The 19188-nt window shown below is 41.5% G+C and overlaps 1 protein-coding gene across 1 annotated transcript; it reads left to right on the top strand.

Annotated features, from left to right (window-relative positions):
- Nucleotides 1-7057: 7057 nt before the first annotated feature.
- Nucleotides 7058-9412, top strand: LOC139421108 (eukaryotic translation initiation factor 1b-like). Its single transcript, XM_071171655.1, has 4 exons — nucleotides 7058-7279; nucleotides 8246-8409; nucleotides 8486-8587; nucleotides 8781-9412. The coding sequence occupies exons 1-4, from the start codon at nucleotides 7249-7251 to the stop codon at nucleotides 8823-8825; spliced, it is 342 nt and encodes a 113-aa protein (XP_071027756.1). The 5' UTR covers nucleotides 7058-7248; the 3' UTR covers nucleotides 8826-9412.
- Nucleotides 9413-19188: the final 9776 nt, after the last annotated feature.

The following is a 19188-nucleotide window of genomic DNA, read 5'->3' as shown; positions in this document are numbered from 1 at the left end:
TTGCAGTAGTCTAATCTAGAAGTGACAAAAGCGTAGATGAGCTTTTCTGCATAATTTTTGGACAAAAAGTTTCTGATTTTATGAAGATGCAAAAAAGTCTGTCCTTAAAATATTATTATTATATATTTTTTTACCCCCTTTTTTCTCCCCAATTTCGTGGTGTCCAATTGTTGTAGTAGCTACTATCTTGCCTCATTGCTACAACTCCCGTACGGGCTCGGGAGAGACGAAGGTTGAAAGTCATGCGTCCTCCGATACACAACCCAACCAAGCCGCACTGCTTCTTAACACAGCGCGCATCCAACCCGGAAGCAAGCCGCACCAATGTGTCGGAGGAAACACCTTGCACCTGGCAACCTTGGTTAGCGTGCACTGCGCCCGGCCCGCCACAGGAGTCGCTGGTGGATATCCCTACCGGCCAATCCCTCCCTTAACCCGGACGACGCTATGCCAATTGTGTGTCATCCACATAGCAGTGAAAGTTGACTTTGTGTTTCCGGATGACATCACCAAGAGATAGAATATATAGTGAAAACAATATTGGTCCTTAAACAGAACCTTGAGGAACACTGAAACGTACAATTAACTTGTCAGAGGACAAACCATCCACAGAGACAAAGTGATATCTTTCCGACAGATAAGATCTAAACCAGGTAAGAACTTGTCTGTGTAGACCAATTTGGGTTTCCAATCTCTCCAAAAGAATGTGGTGATCGAAGCAGCACTAAGGTCTAGGATCATGAGAACAGATGCAGAGCCTTGGTCCGATTCCATTAAAAGGTCATTTACCACCTTCACGAGTGCAGTGCTATGATGGGCTCTAAAACTAGACTGAAGCATTTCATATACATTATTTGTCTTCAGGAAGGTAATGAGTTGCTGTGCAACAGCTTTTTATTTTTTATTTGAGGGGAATGGGAGATTCGATAAAGGCTGATCGTTTTTTACATTTTCCAGATCAAGGTTTAGCTTTTTCAAGAGAGGCTTCATAAATGCTACTTTTGGTGTGTTTGGTACACATCCTGAGGATTGGGAGTCCTTTATTATGTTCAAAATAGGAGGGCAAAGCACAGGAAGTAGCTCTTTCAGTAGTTTCGTTAGAATAGGGTCCAGTATGCAGCTTGAAGGTTTAGAGGCCATGACTATTTTCATGAATGTGTCAAGAGATACAGGATTAAAAAACTTGATTATCTCCATTAATTCTAGGTCCTGACAGTTCTGTGCAGACTCAAGACAACTGAGCTTTGGAGAAATACGCAGATTCAAAGAGGGGTCCGTAATTTGCTTTCTAATGATCATGGTCTTTTCGTCAAAGAAGTTAATGAATTCATCACTCCTGAAGTGAAAGCCATCCTCTCTTGAGGAATGCTGCTTTTTAGTTAGCCATCCAAACTCCCTTCTTCATTTCCAGTCCATGTCCCACGCCTCCGTCAATCTTTTATTGACTTGAAGCCTGGTTAGATTAACAATTTGCACTTAGTACTGACCTGAGGATGCTTCAAAAACACTAATAATACATAAGCATTGTGTTGAATTGGAACAAATAACCTAAACCAAACAATGGACGGAGGTAAAAGAAAACATTAAAAGAATTTCGGTGACTTTGAAAAAAACTTTCTTGAAGTGATTTTTGTCAAAGCACCCAATTATCGAGAACAAATAGCATGATTCATCAACAGAAAACAAGAATAATAATGTCTGGACTACCATTTGTAATTAATTCAACACATGAAAAAGTTAACAAAAGGACGCTACAACAACTTCAGGTAATTGTTGGCCCACTTTTACAAATCAAAGTCAATTTTTTCTTGTGTAACAACACAGTGGGGCCTAAATGTATTCGTGAGACAGAAATGTAACACACAAAATCACACATAATAACTAATATCATTTCTATATTGTCTTGTCTTTCTAAGGTCCTGTGGAAAAACATAAAAATCAACTTAAAGATGACAAATGTTGCTCGTGGGGAGTGTTTTAAGACTGGTAAGACCAGAGACAGATGAGCTGGGGGACTTGTTGAACGGGATCATTGATAGCCAACAACCCCTGGAAGGTGTCCCCGATGATCATCATTTGGACAGTTCAGATGGGGGACTGTTCCAATCCTCATTTGGTAGGCCACATTCATTCAACATGTGCCATCCCTGGACTGCAGGGAATATATAACGTTGTCGGTCATCTCTTGCACTTCCATAATAACAATGATGTAATGAATGCAACTCTTGAAGAAATAATATGATCTAATGCAGCAATGTAATCCTTTTCTAGAGGCAGATGATCACCATAGCTTGGAGGGGATAAGACAGGATGAAGGTCAGCTCACTACATCTGCAGCAGCCAGGAGGGAAGATTGTGTCACTAACATGGGCAGCAGGACAAAGACAAAGAGGCTGTGAGCATGCATGAGAAACTGGTGCTAAATACATTTCATGAGCGGAAAACGAATGTATTTAAAAGAAGAGCATGATATGAAGATGCACACCCTTCATGTTGAGTTGGCTAATGTTGGTTCCACTTTTCTGGGCTCTGTTATTTACTTAACAAATAAGGAACACTCAAAATGTGCATATATAAATCATAACGATTTTAATTAGAATACAGCTGTAGACAGAAGTCAAAGATCAATCATCAGACATACAAATGATGCCTCTCCTGATGTTCTGCCTCGAACAAAAGAAAGACAGGATCTTATATACCCAAGATGGCACCTTATGGTGTGATCTCCTATGTCAAAACCTGCATGTGCAGCTAAAAGAACAAGTTATTCTTAACACAAGGTTTCTGAGAACCTTTCTCAGTGGCGTGCAAATCTGCTCTTGTTTCATAGAAAAACAGACACTGTCTCTCTTTCTCTCTCTCTCGCTATCACCCTCAGTCCCTTTTCACACCTTTTCTCACAGGCGGGGCTGCGGATTTTGGCAGAGAGCTAGACACAGACAGAGGCCTCAATATTCAGCTATACAGTGAGCATAAGTACAATGGCACATAAGCAAATTAATAACCACATCATCAATGGTTTTAACCTTACACTATGAAGGAGGAGAGAAAAATTCGAACCAGCACCAGTTCATGGTCCCAATAGTGGCTAATGTTTGCTTCAATCACTTGAGCTATCTTTGTTGCGAGAAGTCCTGCATAGCAAAAGCATCTCCATAGGTTTGTCCATTTCTGTCGGTGTCTGCCTCAACCATGGGAACGTTTGGATCATCCTTATCTTCAGTGTGTAGAAAAAATTATGACAATGCAGCATCTTCTTGGTTGAAAGCGCAATGTGTTTCTGAGAAACTGGAAAGGACTCTTCCATACACCAAACATGTGCTCTTCTACACCTCTGGAGTGGATATGAGCTGGGTTGTACAGTTGTTGTTCAGGTCCTATTGCATGAAGATAGGGGATGAACAAGAAGTTGTTCTGTGCATACCCACTGTTACCAAGTATGATTCCACAATGTTGTCCTCCTTCAAGCTGAGCATACAGTTTTGGAAAATCCTTGAGTCATAAATCGTACCTTTCCAATATGCAACAATGTTGGAGAACTGCAAAGTGGGAGTGCACACACTTTGTACATTTATTGAGAACCAGATTTACGATTCCTGTAGTCCTCAGCATCTGCTGCAGAGGGACACTTAATGGGAATATGACATCAATCTATATAGCCAATGACTCCAGGCAAGTTCCCATATTCATATAAATCTACATTGTAGTTGGCTTGGGCCGCAGCATCAGGGAACTTGATGTAATTGTCTTTCAGTTCACATATATCATTGCAGACTTTTGTGTACTATTCTGCATACAGTCAGTTCACCTACACCACACAAATCTCCTGTTTCACGAGGAAGGTTGCAGATGCCAAAACAACTCAAGGTGATCAGTAGGGAAGGAGGAATGGGCTTTCCCCTAAGAGAGTCAGATAAAAGCCTGGGCTCAAGCAAACAAATGATGTTAGCTGCATTTTCTTTGTACGTCAGGAAATAGTCACAGAAATTTGACTTCAAAATCAAAATCAAAAAAAGATCAAAATCATTCAGTGAGTTGCTCCTGTCTATAACTGTCCTTTTGTCTGGCCTTGGTGGTGCTCTTTGATCATCATTCAATTAGTCCAGGGTAATCCATTTTACTCCCTTGCCAAGGTCAACATGGGGGCCAACATATATTAATTTGAAGTTAAACCTGACTCTGGACAGGTTTAATTTAAGCCTTCACTTAAATCTAGATTTACTCTAATAGTCCTTCTGGAAATCAGATTTTTAAAATCTAGACTAGAGCAACTCTGAGGCTATTTTCAACCATGTCTGAGAAATTCCATTTCAGTTAGTCCAGTTTAAAAGTGCAATTTAGTCTAGGATTAGGCTTAATCTGTGTCCGCAAAACCACCCAATAATCATGCCAAATCATGATTAAAAAATGTGTTCACTGACAGAGAGATAGCTAATGAAACACTAGCCTCAGCAGGCAAATGTACACTGCTCAAAAAAATAAAGGGAACACTTAAACAACACAATGTAACTCCAAGTCAATCACACTTCTGTGAAATCAAACTGTCCACTTAGGAAGCAACACTGATTGACAATAAATTTCACATGCTGTTGTGCAAATGGAATAGACAACAGGTGGAAATTATAGGCAATTAGCAAGACACCCCCAATAAAGGTGTGGTTCTGCAGGTGGGGACCACAGACCACTTCTCAGTTCCTATGCTTCCTGGCTGATGTTTTGGTCACTTTTGAATGCTGGCAGTGCTTTCACTCTAGTGGTAGCATGAGACGGAGTCTACAACCCACACAAGTGGCTCAGGTAATGCAGCTCATCCAGGATGGCACATCAATGCGAGCTGTGGCAAGAAGGTTTGCTGTGTCTGTCAGCGTAGTGTCCAGAGCATGGAGGCGCTACCAGGAGACAGGCCAGTACATCAGGAGACGTGGAGGAGGCCGTAGGATGGCAACAACCCAGCAGCAGGACCTCTACCTCCGCCTAAGTGCAAGGAGGAGCAGGAGGAGCAATGCCAGAGCCCTGCAAAATGACCTCCAGCAGGCCACAAATGTGCATGTGTCTGCTCAAACGGTCAGAAACAGACTCCATGAGGGTGGTATGAGGGCCCGACGTCCACAAGTGGGGGTTGTGCTTCCAGCCCAACACCGTGCAGGACGTTTTTCATTTGCCAGAGAACACCAAGATTGGCAAATTCGCCACTGGCGCCCTGTGCTCTTCACAGATGAAAGCAGGTTCACGCTGAGCACATGTGACAGACGTGACAGTCTGGAGACACAGTGGAGAACTTCTGCTGCCTGCAACATCCTCCAGCATGACCGGTTTGGCGGTGGGTTAGTCATGGTGTGGGGTGGCATTTCTTTGGGGGGCCACACAGCCCTCCATGTGCTCGCCAGAGGTAGCCTGACTGCCATTAGGTACCGAGATGAGATCCTCAGACCCCTTGTGAGACCATATGCTGGTGCGGTTGGCCCTGGGTTCCTCCTAATGCAAGACAATGCTAGACCTCATATGGCTGGAGTGTGTCAGCAGTTCCTACAAGAGGAAGGCATTGATGCTATGGACTGGCCCACCCTTTCCCCAGACCTGAATCCAATTGAGCACATCTGAGACATCATGTCTCGCTCCATCCACCAACGCCACGTTGCACCACAGACTGTCCAGGAGTTGGCGGATGCTTTAGTCCAGGTCTGGGAGGAGATCCCTCAGGAGACCATCCACCACCTCATCAGGAGCATGCCCAGGTGTTGTAGGGAGGTCATACAGGCACGTGGAGGCCACACACACTACTGAGCCTCATTTTGACTTGTTTTAAGGACATTACATCAAAGTTGGATCAGCCTGTAGTGTGGTTTTCCACTTTAATTTTGAGTGTGACTCCAAATCCAGACCTCCATGGGTTGATAAATTTGATTTCCATTGATAATTTTTGTGTGATTTTGTTGTCAGCACATTCAACTATGTAAAGAAAAAAGTATTTAACAAGAATATTTCATTCATTCAGATCTAGGATGTGTTATTTTAGTGTTCCCTTTATTTTTTTGAGCAGTGTACATTTACAGCAGTAGCAGGCTAGGTTAGTCAAACTCTAAGCATTGGCTAGCTTTCTATAAATTGGCTAAATATGGTCAACGGGATACATCTTCATACGATCAAGACAATTCAGATTGCATGCTGCATTTTTAAAGTACACTCTAAAACAGATATTTTCCCTATTTCAGTCATTGGGAGTTCATCACACACGGCCCGTTCTTTCAGGGATCCTTGGGAAGTCCCTACCCAATTGAAGTTAACATTTTAAATGGTTAAGGTTAGGTTAAGGGGTTAAGATTACAGTTTAGCGTAGGGACGTCCCAAGGATGCCGGATAGCACTGTCCCATCAGACACAGACAAACAGCAGCTAGTTTTCAAGTGAGGTCGTGTTTACATTTGAGATTAAAAAAGGGGGGGGGGGGAAGGGGATGCCTAGTCAGCTGTACAACTGAATGCTTTCAACTGAAATGTGTCTTCCGCATTTAACCCAACCCCTCTGAATCTGACTTCATCAAGAGGGGTGCTGAAATTGACTTTTTTATGAGAAAAGGTGCATTAATTAAAGGTGCCAACACATTTTATAGTTGGCATAAGAATGTTTTACTGTAATCTGCAGCTCTCCCGAGGGGGCTCGATCAACTACACGTTAGGAGAAGCCTTTAGTTAGTCAGTTAAAAACAAATCAAATGAAATGTATTTTTAAAGCTCATCTTACTTCAGCTGATGTCACAAAGTGTTGTACAGAAACCCAGCCTAAAACCCCAAACAGCAAGCAATGCAGGTGTAGAAATACCAAAAACAGAAACATCTGTTTTCAATATATTTCCTAAAATGGAATAATGTACCGCTGACCATTGTTTCATCGACGAAGAACATTGCTTTATTAACTAAGATCTTCACATTTAATTTAGATATTTGTGCTATAGTTTATATGTAGCCTAGGTTCCAGGTGTTGGTATTTTCCCCTCTGAAATACCAAGACAATTACGTAATTTTTCCAGTAAAATAGGGTGTGGCGTGATGCACGTCCTTACGTGCGGGGAGGCGCTATAAAGGGTTGTTTTCTACTTTGCAAGCTAAACAATCTCCATTTTGTGAGAGCCTTTCAGCTGACTAAAACGTCGTCCCAGTGAAACGGAAGAGTCAAAGGAAAGAAAAATAAATTAAGCAGACCAGTCTATCGCTAACCAGTTATTATCCGAAAGGAAAGGAAATCTTATCGTATGTCCGCTATCCAGAACCTCCAAACTTTCGGTAAGACATTTCAACCATCTCGGCTAAAGCGGGGTCGGAAAAGTGGGGGAAGGGCTGTTGCTAACGTTAGCTAGCATTTGTAAGAATTGACGGCGTTCCAACTAAATATCGTTTTGATTTTTATATGTTCATGAAACATCCTAGTTATTTATAGAGAACATTCCCTCTCGATTGAAAATAAGTTATATTAATAGCTTTTTCTTTTTTTTGCAAATGTTGGCCAATATCCATCAGACTTCAACTAGGCCGAAGTTCACTTCCTTTTTTTTAGGCCCGAACGCGGATTTGTAGCCGGCATATCAAACTAGTCTATTGTGGCTACATTGATCAATGTACAATACCGATTTGGGAGTGTAACTCGTTCTTACTGTCGGTTGTCTTTCTGGCACTAGCTATCAACAATGGACCGAGTATAAATGTAGAATTTTTGCCTTTGTATGTAATACGACCCTGCCGGGAAGGCCTTTTGGGGTGAAGCGTAAACTATTTTAAGGGTAACGTAAATGGCCAGATCAAATAATGTAGCCCCGCTGAATTGTGGGCTTCTCTAACATTTCAATACGTCCTTTCGAAATTTCTGCTTGTTTTCCCGGATTGATTTTCTATCTGGGCTAGGGCATTTTACTTTCTCCCATGTCACTAATCTAATCTCACTAAATATTCCGAATAAATCTAGGTTTGAGCAGATTAGCCGCCCACTCTTAGATTATTTTTTTTCCCCCCTCTAACGTTAATCCCATATTCCATGTAATTTGCTGACAAACATCTGTGCAGGGTTTTGCTTGGGCCTGAGCCTCGTGGCTAAGACGTTACGTCACCAGTTCATCGGCCTGGATCTTTTGTTAGCTAGGTCAAACATACCACTGCCATTTTAGCTATCACTTTAGGTTGCTTCCTTGTAATCTTACATGACTGATTGTTTTGAACTGTAGTGTGGTTTGTTTTAAAATGGTGTTCTCCCCACAGACCCATTTGCTGATGCAACTAAGGGTAATGACAGACTCCCATCTGGGACTGACGACTACATCCACATAAGAATCCAGCAGCGTAACGGCAGGAAGACTCTGACCACGGTCCAGGGCATAGCCATCGACTATGATAAGAAGAAGCTAGTCAAGGCCTTTAAGAAGGTATGTTATGGCAGAGTTTACACTAGGTGGTAAACTAAAAAAATGTCTTGTTTGACTAGTTCTGCTTTGTCAACAGAAATTTGCCTGCAATGGGACAGTGATTGAGCACCCAGAGTATGGGGAAGTAATTCAGCTGCAAGGTGACCAGCGCAAGAATATCTGCACGTTTCTGATTGAGGTAGGTTTGACTCTTGTCCCTGCTTTAGCACATTGCACCCAGCTTATACTCCACACTTGTGTGTACTAAGTGGCCATCTGTCATGGCCCCTACAGATGGCTCTAATAGAAAAGCCCCTGTCTGTAAATGTTCTGTGACTGGAGTTCAGAGTTCCTTTGTGTGACTGTCTCTTCTGCCCTCATCCCACTTCCAGATTGGCCTGGCGAAAGAGGAGCAGCTCAAGGTCCACGGATTCTAGAAGCTCTCAGCAGCCCTCTCTCCCCTGGTTGGGATACTTCCCTCCCCGTGCTGCAATCACCGCACCCCCTTTAAGATAATGATTACCTCTGAATTGAGACTTTTTACTACCAGTTTAACTCCCCCCTCATACGGGAGCAGTCCAGTGCAAATATGGACAAACGGCTTGACAGATGTGGGATGAGTGGTGATTTAGTTTTCCTTACATTTTTTAGTTTGCTGTGTGAAGGGCACAATTCCATGTAACTCTTTGTTTTGTACAAGTTTCAATAAAATGATCAACCGCCACCTCATGCGGAATCCTGTTGTGGTTGCGGGATTTGGGGGGGTTGGTTAGAATAGATAAAGGTGGTTCAGTTTGGGGAGAAGCACTTAACTGCAGTTCCAATGTTTTGTGGGGCTGCATACGTCCATGTTACAGCAGTGTTGCTGAAGTTCTGATCATCGCAGCCCCATCTACAAGGTTGTGCTTCTTCCTTTAAAAGAGTCAGCCATGTTAGGATTGATGCTGGGCTACCAACTGAAAAGTGAGTGGGGGAGACTTGTTTATACAATTCCACATTTTATTCAATAAATATTTGAAATTGACATCTCGTTTTGAGGTACAATTATTTAATCATAGCTGGGTTTGCAATGACACAGTCCACTATGCATACAAATTGAAGGGACCATACCAAGATATGATGATTTGGTCAATATTGACGTGTTGCAAAAAGCCAACTGCATATTGTACAGGACTTGGTGTCTTGTAGAGAATAGGGCCGTACGTGGTGAGTGTCTTTGCATACTAGTGTTGATGTTTACCGCCCTTTGAATGCACTCACTGGATTAGAACTTCTGCTAAATGTAAAAAGGAAAAGCAAATTTGGGCTGGAAGTGAACCGCTACATGCCACAGGTTCAGCTAGTGTCTCCACTTAGGTCGGGAGAACGATCTGGCTGTGCATGCGGGCTCAGGTCTTGACTCAACATATGTGGGGGGGGGGGGGCATTTGATACATAAATATGGGTGCAGTGTTGGAGTAAACTTCCCAAAAGCTGCATGTTAGAATAGCAACACAGCATCACACTGACAGTGTCTCCAAGCCTGCTCCTATTTCTTATGTGGGAAATGCTAGTGCTGCATGGAACTACTTTTTCCTCTGTGGCTGTGCAGATAGCATCAAATGAACTGATGGTATCTAACAAGAGGTCTACCATCTACCCAATCTGTCCTTACCTCGCACCATATGGGGAATTCCTTTGAACGCGTACCAAGCCAGTTATTCTATTATCACTGCTTTAAATCAACCATTTGTTTCCTGCATGTTCTCAGTCCTTTGTAAAAAAAAATATATAAGACAATGGGAAGACCCATGGGAGACATTTTGGACCAGTTGGTTTTCTCAGATTTGTATGTGTAAAGAAAACAGTTAAGACACTGAGAAATTCTAATGGTGCAGTTTCAAACACTGCACACAGCTTGGTAAATAGTCAATGCTATATTTCTGTCATGTGATGCTGTTTGGACCTGACAGCGCCAGACTGCATGACGCAGCTCAAATACGCCAAACCAACGTACTGTTATACTATGCATTCTCACTTGGGGGCACTATAACAGCAGAGTTTCAATCTTTTGTTTTTAAAATAGACTTTAATCAATGCCAGCTTCAGTACTCGTTGTTACAAATAGTTGTTGCTGTAATTTCAACATTTTCCCTATCCATCATTTTAAACTGCTTTGGGTTTCACATGTTCTACACTTAGTCAAATCGAAGACTCCAGGGCCTTTCCAGTGTGTTATGCTGCATTCGTAACCAGGTGGGAATTCAACTGTTGGGAAGTCATAAATGCCAGTTGGATGCATTCATGTGCTTTGAACTCGTTGAGAAATGCTAATGGCTAACAAGATGTGTAAACCATGAACTGAAAGTGCAGCTATTCACTTGTAAACAAATGACAGTGTTAAACTTAATGAATTGCTTTTTATAAATGTTTTTTTGCATTTGCCAAAAATGCTGTTATCGAGGTTATTTCCTTTGTAGGTGATATCAGAGGTCAGCATGCTCAGGATGATGGATGAGTTTCCCACTGGTAATTGCCAGTTGGAGGGTCGTTCAAGTAGATTTTTCCCAGTTGTATATTGTGGTAAATTGCCACATGGTTACGAATGCAGCGTTGGGTAGGAGAAGGAGGGCAATTCCACGATAAGAGTGATGCTGAGACTCGCTTTAAAATGTAAAACAAGCAAAAACCATTGATTGCAAAGTTTAACAAACCGTACACCTATATGCAGAAGTAAACTCTTAACAATTGCCTCTGAAAATTGTACTAAAACACATTAACTTGACAAACAGTGCAGATGCAAAGTTTGGTAACAGAATGACTGTACAATCTCCCTCAGTTTTTATGTGACCACGTTTTCCCAAAATGGTTAAATACCTCATCGGAATTAAGATTCAACCATGTTTGCAGAAAGAATGGGGTGTCAGCTGTGATATAACATGGGGGGGACTCTGTTTTAACAAATCTAATGCAATGGTAAATATTAGCACTGGCGATGTTGCTATAGGTTTGGGGTGTGTCTGAAATATTTTTGCTTTAACAACCAGAATTATGGGCTCAGTAGCTGGCGGTGGTTGTGGGTATGTCAAGGCTTGACACCTCAGTGGCCAATCAGAACGTGCTCCATGGATAAATACAGTTGTGTATTTACAGTCTTCTCTGTATTGTGTTGTCTTCAACTCCAATTCTAATGTTAGTTCGTTAGCCTTCCCCATGCATTGCTTCAATATGGAAATACTGTACATTGTTAAACATAGACGCTAGACGAGGGGAAGAACTCCCTTTAACATGCATTGATGGATCAAAATCTAATCTGATAGCATTCACACTGATATAGGGCCTAGGCCTACTGTAAATTGCAGTCTGGACATGAACATGATAAACATAGTCAATAAGCAAGATCACATTCACTAGGCTATTGATGAGGCCTAAGAAGAGAGTGTATAATTCTAATCAAATTCAAATAAAAACGAAACAACAACATGTCTAAATACAGTTACAGGCACCATAATTGCTGCCTGTGGGCGTATAATACAGACAAGGCAACTTAGGCTATGGAGGGTTTTACGCACATCCAAACATTTCACAGGAGCTGGACAAAGATCCAATATAAAGAGAAATGTCATGGAACCAATTTACAGTTCATATTTGCACTATAGCAGACCAAATTGCATTGCATTCGAGCCATGTACGTTTTCAACATAAGCCCACGGACGGGGAATCTTTCAAATGAGTAAAAAAAAAAAAAGATATATCAAATTAAACAAAAACAATAATCTGTTAAATAAATAGGATCAGGTCAGAAGTATGATATCATAATTCGCGGCTCTCGTCCCATGAGCATAAGGCAATGTGTGCACACAGTCCTAAAGGCGCCTGCATACATAGGTTCAGTTTGCTCCTAGTAGAACTCAGTTTGGCGAATATTCCCTAAAGACCTGCTCTTGAAAAACAAGAAAAAGAGACTCTGGAGACTCTGGATTCGAGCCCAGGCTCTGTGGCAGCCGGCCGCAACTGGGAGGTCCATGGGGCGACGCACAATTGGCCTAGCGTCGTCCGGGTTAGGGAGAGTTTGGCCGGTAGGGATATCCTTGTCTCATCGTGCACTAGCGACTCCTGTGGCAGGCCGGGCGCAGTGCACGCTGACCAGGTTGCTTGGTGTACAGTGTTTCCTCCGACACATTGGTGCGGCTGGCTTCCGGGTTGGATGCGTGCTGTGTTAAGAAGCAGTGCGGCTTGGTTGGGTTGTGTTTCTGAGGACGACCTTCGTCTCTCCCGAGCCCGTACGGGAGTTGTAGCGATGAGACAAGACAGTAACTACTAACAATTGAATACCACGAAATTGGGGAGAAAAAGGGGGTAAAAAAAAGTCTGAATTAAGATAAATCAATCAGAACTTCGACTTGCCTCAAGAAAAAAAAATTGTGTAGCCAACATAGCCACAAAAACTGCTGCCAAATTCCAAAACGAAGAAAAACCTCACAAAATGTTACCATTATATATGCGCAAACTGTTTTGACTGGGAAGCTGTTTTGATGCTAGTCGCTAATGCGCATGCCACTATCCACATTGCTTAAAAATACGTTTTTAAAGTATGTACATAAAGGTATGTTTTATTCTTGGTCATGATCTTTAATCAAAACCTAATATTAGGTTGAAAATCCAGACCTAATCCCAGTTGAGATCTTGTGGCAGGATTTGAACCGAGCAGTTCATGCTTGAAAACCTATAAATGTCGCTGAGTTAAACCCGTTCTGCATGCAAAAGGGGGCCAAAATTCCTCCACAGCGATGTGAGAGACTGATCAACAACTACAAGAAGCATTTGATTGCAATCATTTCAGCTAAAGGTGGCACAACCAGTTATTGAGTGTAAGGGGGCAATTACTTTTTCACACAGTGGAATTGGATGCTGCATAACTTTGTTAATTAAATAAATAAAATACGTATAATTTGTTTTTGTTAGTTGTAAACTCTGGTTCCCATTATCTAATATTAGCTTTTGGTTGAAGATCATTCAATATCAAAAATAGAGAAAATCAGAAAGGGGGCAAATACTTTTTTTTACAGCACTGTATACCACAGCACTGTATAGCTACTTACCCACACATCTAAACCCAATTACTCACACACCCCAGCCCTGTCACCCTATGCCCTAACCCTAACACCCATATGCCAATAACCTAATATTGATACAATCATGTACAGATACACCCATATCCTAGCTCTAAATGCCCTATTTGTTACTCACTTTGCCAATATACCACATCCCTGTTACTTGCCAATCTCAGCCCTGTTACCCACTTTCTTTAGGCCTGTATTCCCCAAGTCACCAACAGTAACCTACAGTGCATTAGGAAAGTATTCAGACCCCTTGCCTTTTTCCTTATTTGGTTACCTTATAGCCTTATTTTAAAATGGACTAAATAAAAACATGTTCCTCATCAATCTAAACACTATACCCCATAATGACCAAGTGAAAACTGCAGCTCCAATTGACATACCCACAAAGTCTGCGCCTGTGCTTGAACACAATTAGTCAACTAAGCCAGATCTAAATGTGCTGAAGCCTGAATACTCCTAAACTGTTAACTAGGTCTACCCCCTGCACCTGAGTCCCAGTACTAACATAAACCAGATTTGCACCTGCATATCTCAGCCCAAATACCCATACCAACCAGGTTTATTCCTGTGTCTATGTCCCAATACTCTGATAAACCAGGTCTACCCTTGTGACTATTTAACAAAACTCACATAAACCAGGCTGTGCAAGAGAAACTAAACAAACCTATTGACATTAAATATTTGTTAAGTAATTACACTTATTCAGTTTATGGGTCTATAAATGGCCAATTCCCCCTGAAAATATAGAAATATGTTGTTTTATAGTCAAACTCCCCGATTTAAGCATATGTAAAGGCTAATGGATAATGGCAAAATCATCTGTAAAATCATCTTGATCAAATATATCCATAACCAAACTCAACTTCAATCTACTGAAAAAAGAAATAATCTGTACTGAACTCTACTCTCCTTTCTTCTTTTTTTTACTTTACAGTACTCTACTTTAGTGTGCTCTACTGTACTGTGCTGTGCTCTACTGCAAATGTGATTTGTGACTATTATGATTTCCCATTGTGGCCAATTCAATTGCGATCATTCCATTACTCATTTTTCGGTCACTCTGTTACAGATTTGGTTATCACTTAATAATTATATAACAAAATTGTAATCAGTTAAAACACAAATTAATTGGTAGGTCTACCTTTACTAGTTACTTCTGTGTACTTTCATAATCCTCCCTCATCAGATAGAAATGTGAAAATATATTTAAGATATGTGAGTTTTTGGTAACAGAATGACAAAACACTAGGTAATATTTTTTAAGCTTACAGAAGGAAAATAATTTCTGCAAAACTAAATTTAAATATTAATATTGGCATGTGTTTTTCTTCAACATTATTCTGTTTTGATGTATTTCTAATACCCTTTAAGAGTTTTTAGAGTAGAAAAAAAATCCAAAAACTTTTCCATCTTTGAAATCAAAAGCTTTTGCTTATTCCTAATATTTTGGATGGAAAAATGTTTAAAAACGCATCTATGCCTTAATTTCCCTTAAATATAGACTCTTATCTTTCATTTGACACCAAATTTGATATACTCCTATGAACTTCACATGTTGGTGCTCATGGGTCCTTTACATGGAAATTACCAGGAGGAGAAATGAGCAGATCTCAGTCAAAGATAGCTACACTTTAAAATGACAGTGATAGGTGAATGCTTCCATACAGCCGTTACACAGTACCCTCTTAGAAAAAAGGGTTCCAAAGGGGTACTTCGGCTGTCCGCATAGGAGAAGCGTTTTTGGTTCCAGGTAGAACTTTCTGTGGAAAGGGTTCTTCATGGAATCCAAAAGGGTTCTACCTTGAACCAAAAAGGGTTCTTCAAAGGATTCTCCTATGGGGACAGCTGAAGAACCCTTTGAGGTTCTAGATAGAACCTTTTTTTCTAAGATTATAGGTAGTGTAAAGTATAGCACAGAGAATTTTTGACCAACCTTTACTTCCTCAATTCCCAACTGGAAAGACAACACATATCTTCTAAACTTCTATGTCTAGTTGCAGGGGGTTCGTATAAATTTATAAAATGCTCCATGAATAAATTAAATATTTGTTTTGCTCCATGAAGTAATCCAGCAATGATATGCATCACTTTGGGGTGGACACCCACCTGTCTCAATCAATGAGAGAAGATTAGGAATGCACATATCACCAACTGTCCCTTCCCTTACATTTAATGTGACACCATGTTCTTGAAAATAACAACATTGTGGATGTCCGTGCCTCAAAACAAGTCACCCAGCTCAAGGACCAGTTTGTTTTGCTAGCTCTGGGGTTATTGACTGCTACAAGGTGTTTGTGTGAGGCATTAAGATTTTTTTCTGAAAAATGCTTGACCAGGACACTTTTTGATGTGGAGAGAGGTAGCTTGTCACAGGAGAGTGACACTTACCAGTGATTTGGCTGGTTTCCTAGGGCCACTACCAGTCATAGGGTGCTTGCTGCTATGTTGAGGGCCCAGGGTCTCAACCCTCTGTTCAGAGAGTGCCACCAGTTGGGTGAGCAGGCTCGCCTCTAGCTGTAAGGGGGTGGCAGGAAGTCTGAAGGAGTGGGACTAAACTGTTGTGACAATATACACACTGACGTAGTTTGGTCAGTATCGCCAATATTCAAGCATTAAAAAACACTCACCAAGTGACTTGCTATTAGTCTTGTTTTGACACTGTAGATGTATAATCTGGTCTCGCCATCTAGTAGGGTATACTTACACTATCAAATCCAGTATATGGTCAAGATATGCACATACAGTGTATTTGATTTGCATTCTGAAGTCCTCCGGATACAGATCCTAGTTCTGATAAATGATAAATAGTTCTGCTAAATGACATTAAGCGTGAAAGGCTGGCTGGGTTTCGAGCTGGGAAGGTAGTAGCAGTCCCAGCAGATTTTCATCTTGGTATTATCAGTGTTCGGCACACTACACAGCCATGGCCGCTGGGTTCAAACCAAAGGTAATTGGCTTGAAAAAGATAAAGCCATCTGATATTTAATTGTCACAGATAAAAATGTGTCCTTTTAAGTGGCTTACGCCTGTGATCTCTGCTGTGTGATCCAGAGTGTGTCTGATTTACTTTGAGCTGTGTATCATCTATCTAATACATGCTCTGCAAGTACGCGTAAATAGTGTAGATTCTATTCTGTATTAAGAATACAAATACACCTTGTTTACACTAATGCCATCATTACGATGATACTGCTGATGAGGATGCATTGTTGATGATGATGATGATGTTGATAACCCAATGGTGTAGCGGCTTCAGATAAGTTAACTCTCTGGTCAACAGGGTTGGGGTGAAAAACAGATGCTTCTCACCAGCTCTGCTCAGCTCTCATCCTTCACGTCTCATGATGATATATAGGGATGGGAAAAGATCCTCTATCTGCAGCTTTTGCCAGGCAAAGACAAAAGGGAGAGAGTGTGAGAAACGCCAGAGGAGTCCAGGGACACAGAGATCAGAGTGGTTGTACTCTTTCATGTCTTGCCTTATTTTCCCCTCCGAGTTCATTTGATTCTTTTCTCAAAGAAAAAGCATTTGGCATCTTATGCATGATCTTGTCAACACAATAAAGCTGTTCCTCTGTTGGGAATATTGTGGCCTGGCCAAACTGCCAGCCACATTCAGAATTCCCTAACATCACCGTGCAAAGCCTCTTAGTGCCATGGCAACACAAGAGACTGTGATTTGGACTGAGCTCGATATGTGGATGTGCTTTGTAGCCATTCCGTTGATGAATGGGATCATCTCCTGAAAGGTCTTACAAAGTTGTGTAACATTCTCTGTTGCTGGCTGAGTGCTTGAGTCAAAAAGTCTATGCTGGCTATTTTATCGTTTTGTGAAGGAAGCACAGACGGGCTGACAGACAGCTACATACATGTAAGTGCATGCACATAAATACTTCCATGAGTATTAAAAACTAGGCTGAACTGAACTGAGGTTGGGACAGAACAGGTGTTTGTTCCATTTGTTTCAGGGAACGCCAGACCAGGGTTGATGAGTCCAGACAGGGCTTAACATGTAGCCCTCCTCAGAGATTCCTAATAAAATCCCCAAGGTAAGTTAGGCCTGATTCCTTTGCCCTCCCCTCCCTCTATCCGCTCCACTAGCCCTACTCCCTGGGGGACAGGTGACAGTTTTGATGGGTGCAAGGTAGAGCCAGAAAAAAATGGCTCTTACTCTCCTCTCCACTGTCATAGCAGAAGGCAGAGGTGAGCATTGTGACACAAAATGGCTGCAGAGTATCACTCAGCTGGGTGCTAGAGATGGATGATGGATGTGGGAAGTTACCCCACAGTGAAAACCAGTGTATCCCCCTGTGCTTTTGACACATAGTGAGAAGAGCTAACCTATAGAAATGCAACCCATTCTCACTGTTATTTGTTATTAAGTGTGTGTGAGTTCAAGGGGAGGAATTCGGTAGGAAAGAGAGGTTGAAGGGCATCAAATATATTTTTTATTTATTTTATTTCACCTTTATTTAACCAGGTAGGCCAGTTGAGAACAAGTTCTCATTTACAACTGCGACCTGGCCAAGATAAAGCAAAGCAGTGTGACACAAACAACAACACAAAGTTACACATGGAATAACAAACATACAGTCAATAATACAATAGAAAAAGTCTATATACAGTGTGTGCAAATTAGGTAGGATAAGGGAGGTAAGGCAATGAATAGGCCATAGAGGCAAAAAAATTACAATATAGCAATTAAACACTGGAGTGATAAATGTGCAAAAGATGAGTGTGCAAGTAGAGATGCCTCGATGCAAAGGAGCAAAATAAATAAAATAAATAACATTATGGGGATGAGGTAGTTGGATGGGCTGTTTACAGATGGGCTATAGTGGGGAAAAAAAGTATTTAGTCAGCCACCAATTGTGCAAGTTCTCCCACTTAAAAAGATGAGAGAGGCCTGTAATTTTCATCATTGGTACACTTCAACTATGACAGACAAAATGAGAAAAAAAATCCAGAAAATCACATTGTAAGATTTTTTATGAATTGATTTGCAAATTATGGTGGAAAATAAATTACAGGCCTCTCTCATCTTTTTAAGTGGGAGAACTTGCACAATTGGTGGCTGACTAAATACTTTTTTGCCCCACTGTATGTACAGGTGCAGTGATCTGTGAGCTGCTCTGACAGCTGGTGCTTAAAGCTAGTGAGGGAGATATGAGTCTCCAGCTTCAGTGATTTTTGCAGTTCGTTCCAGTCATTGGCAGCAGAGAACTGGAAGGAAAGCTGGCTGAAGGGGGAATTGGCTTTGGGGGTGACCAGTGAAATATACCTGCTGGAGCGCGTGCTTCGGGTGGGTGCTGCTATGGTGACCAGTGAGCTGAGATAAGGCAGGGCTTTACCTAGCAAAGACTTATAGATGACCTGGAGCCAGTGGGTTTGGCAACGAATATGAAGCGAGGGCCTGCGAACGAGAGCATACAGGTCGCAGTGGTGGGTGGTATATGGGGCTTTGGTGACAAAATGGATGGCACTGTGATAGACTTCATCCAATTTGCTGAGTAGAGTGTTGGAGGCTATTTTGTAAATGACATCGCCGAAGTCGAGGATCGGTAGGATAGTCAGTTTTACGAGGGTATGTTTGGCAGCATGAGTGAAGGATGCTTTGTTGCAAAATAGGAAGCCGATTCTATATTTAATTTTGGATTGGAGATGCTTAATGTGAGTCTGGAAGGAGTGTTTACAGTCT

This window comes from Oncorhynchus clarkii, chromosome 12 (assembly GCF_045791955.1).
Source record: "Oncorhynchus clarkii lewisi isolate Uvic-CL-2024 chromosome 12, UVic_Ocla_1.0, whole genome shotgun sequence".
Classification (NCBI taxonomy): domain Eukaryota; kingdom Metazoa; phylum Chordata; class Actinopteri; order Salmoniformes; family Salmonidae; genus Oncorhynchus; species Oncorhynchus clarkii.
The sequence above is the reverse complement of the archived record's forward strand: the minus strand, read 5'-3'. Positions and strand labels throughout refer to the sequence as shown.

Coding starts and splice junctions, on each gene's coding strand:
- LOC139421108 (XM_071171655.1), top strand. CDS start 7,249: ATGTCCGCTATCCAGAACCTCCAAACTTTCG. Junction 7,280..8,245: donor CCAGAACCTCCAAACTTTCG/GTAAGACATTTC, acceptor TTCTCCCCACAG/ACCCATTTGCTGATGCAACT. Junction 8,410..8,485: donor TAGTCAAGGCCTTTAAGAAG/GTATGTTATGGC, acceptor CTTTGTCAACAG/AAATTTGCCTGCAATGGGAC.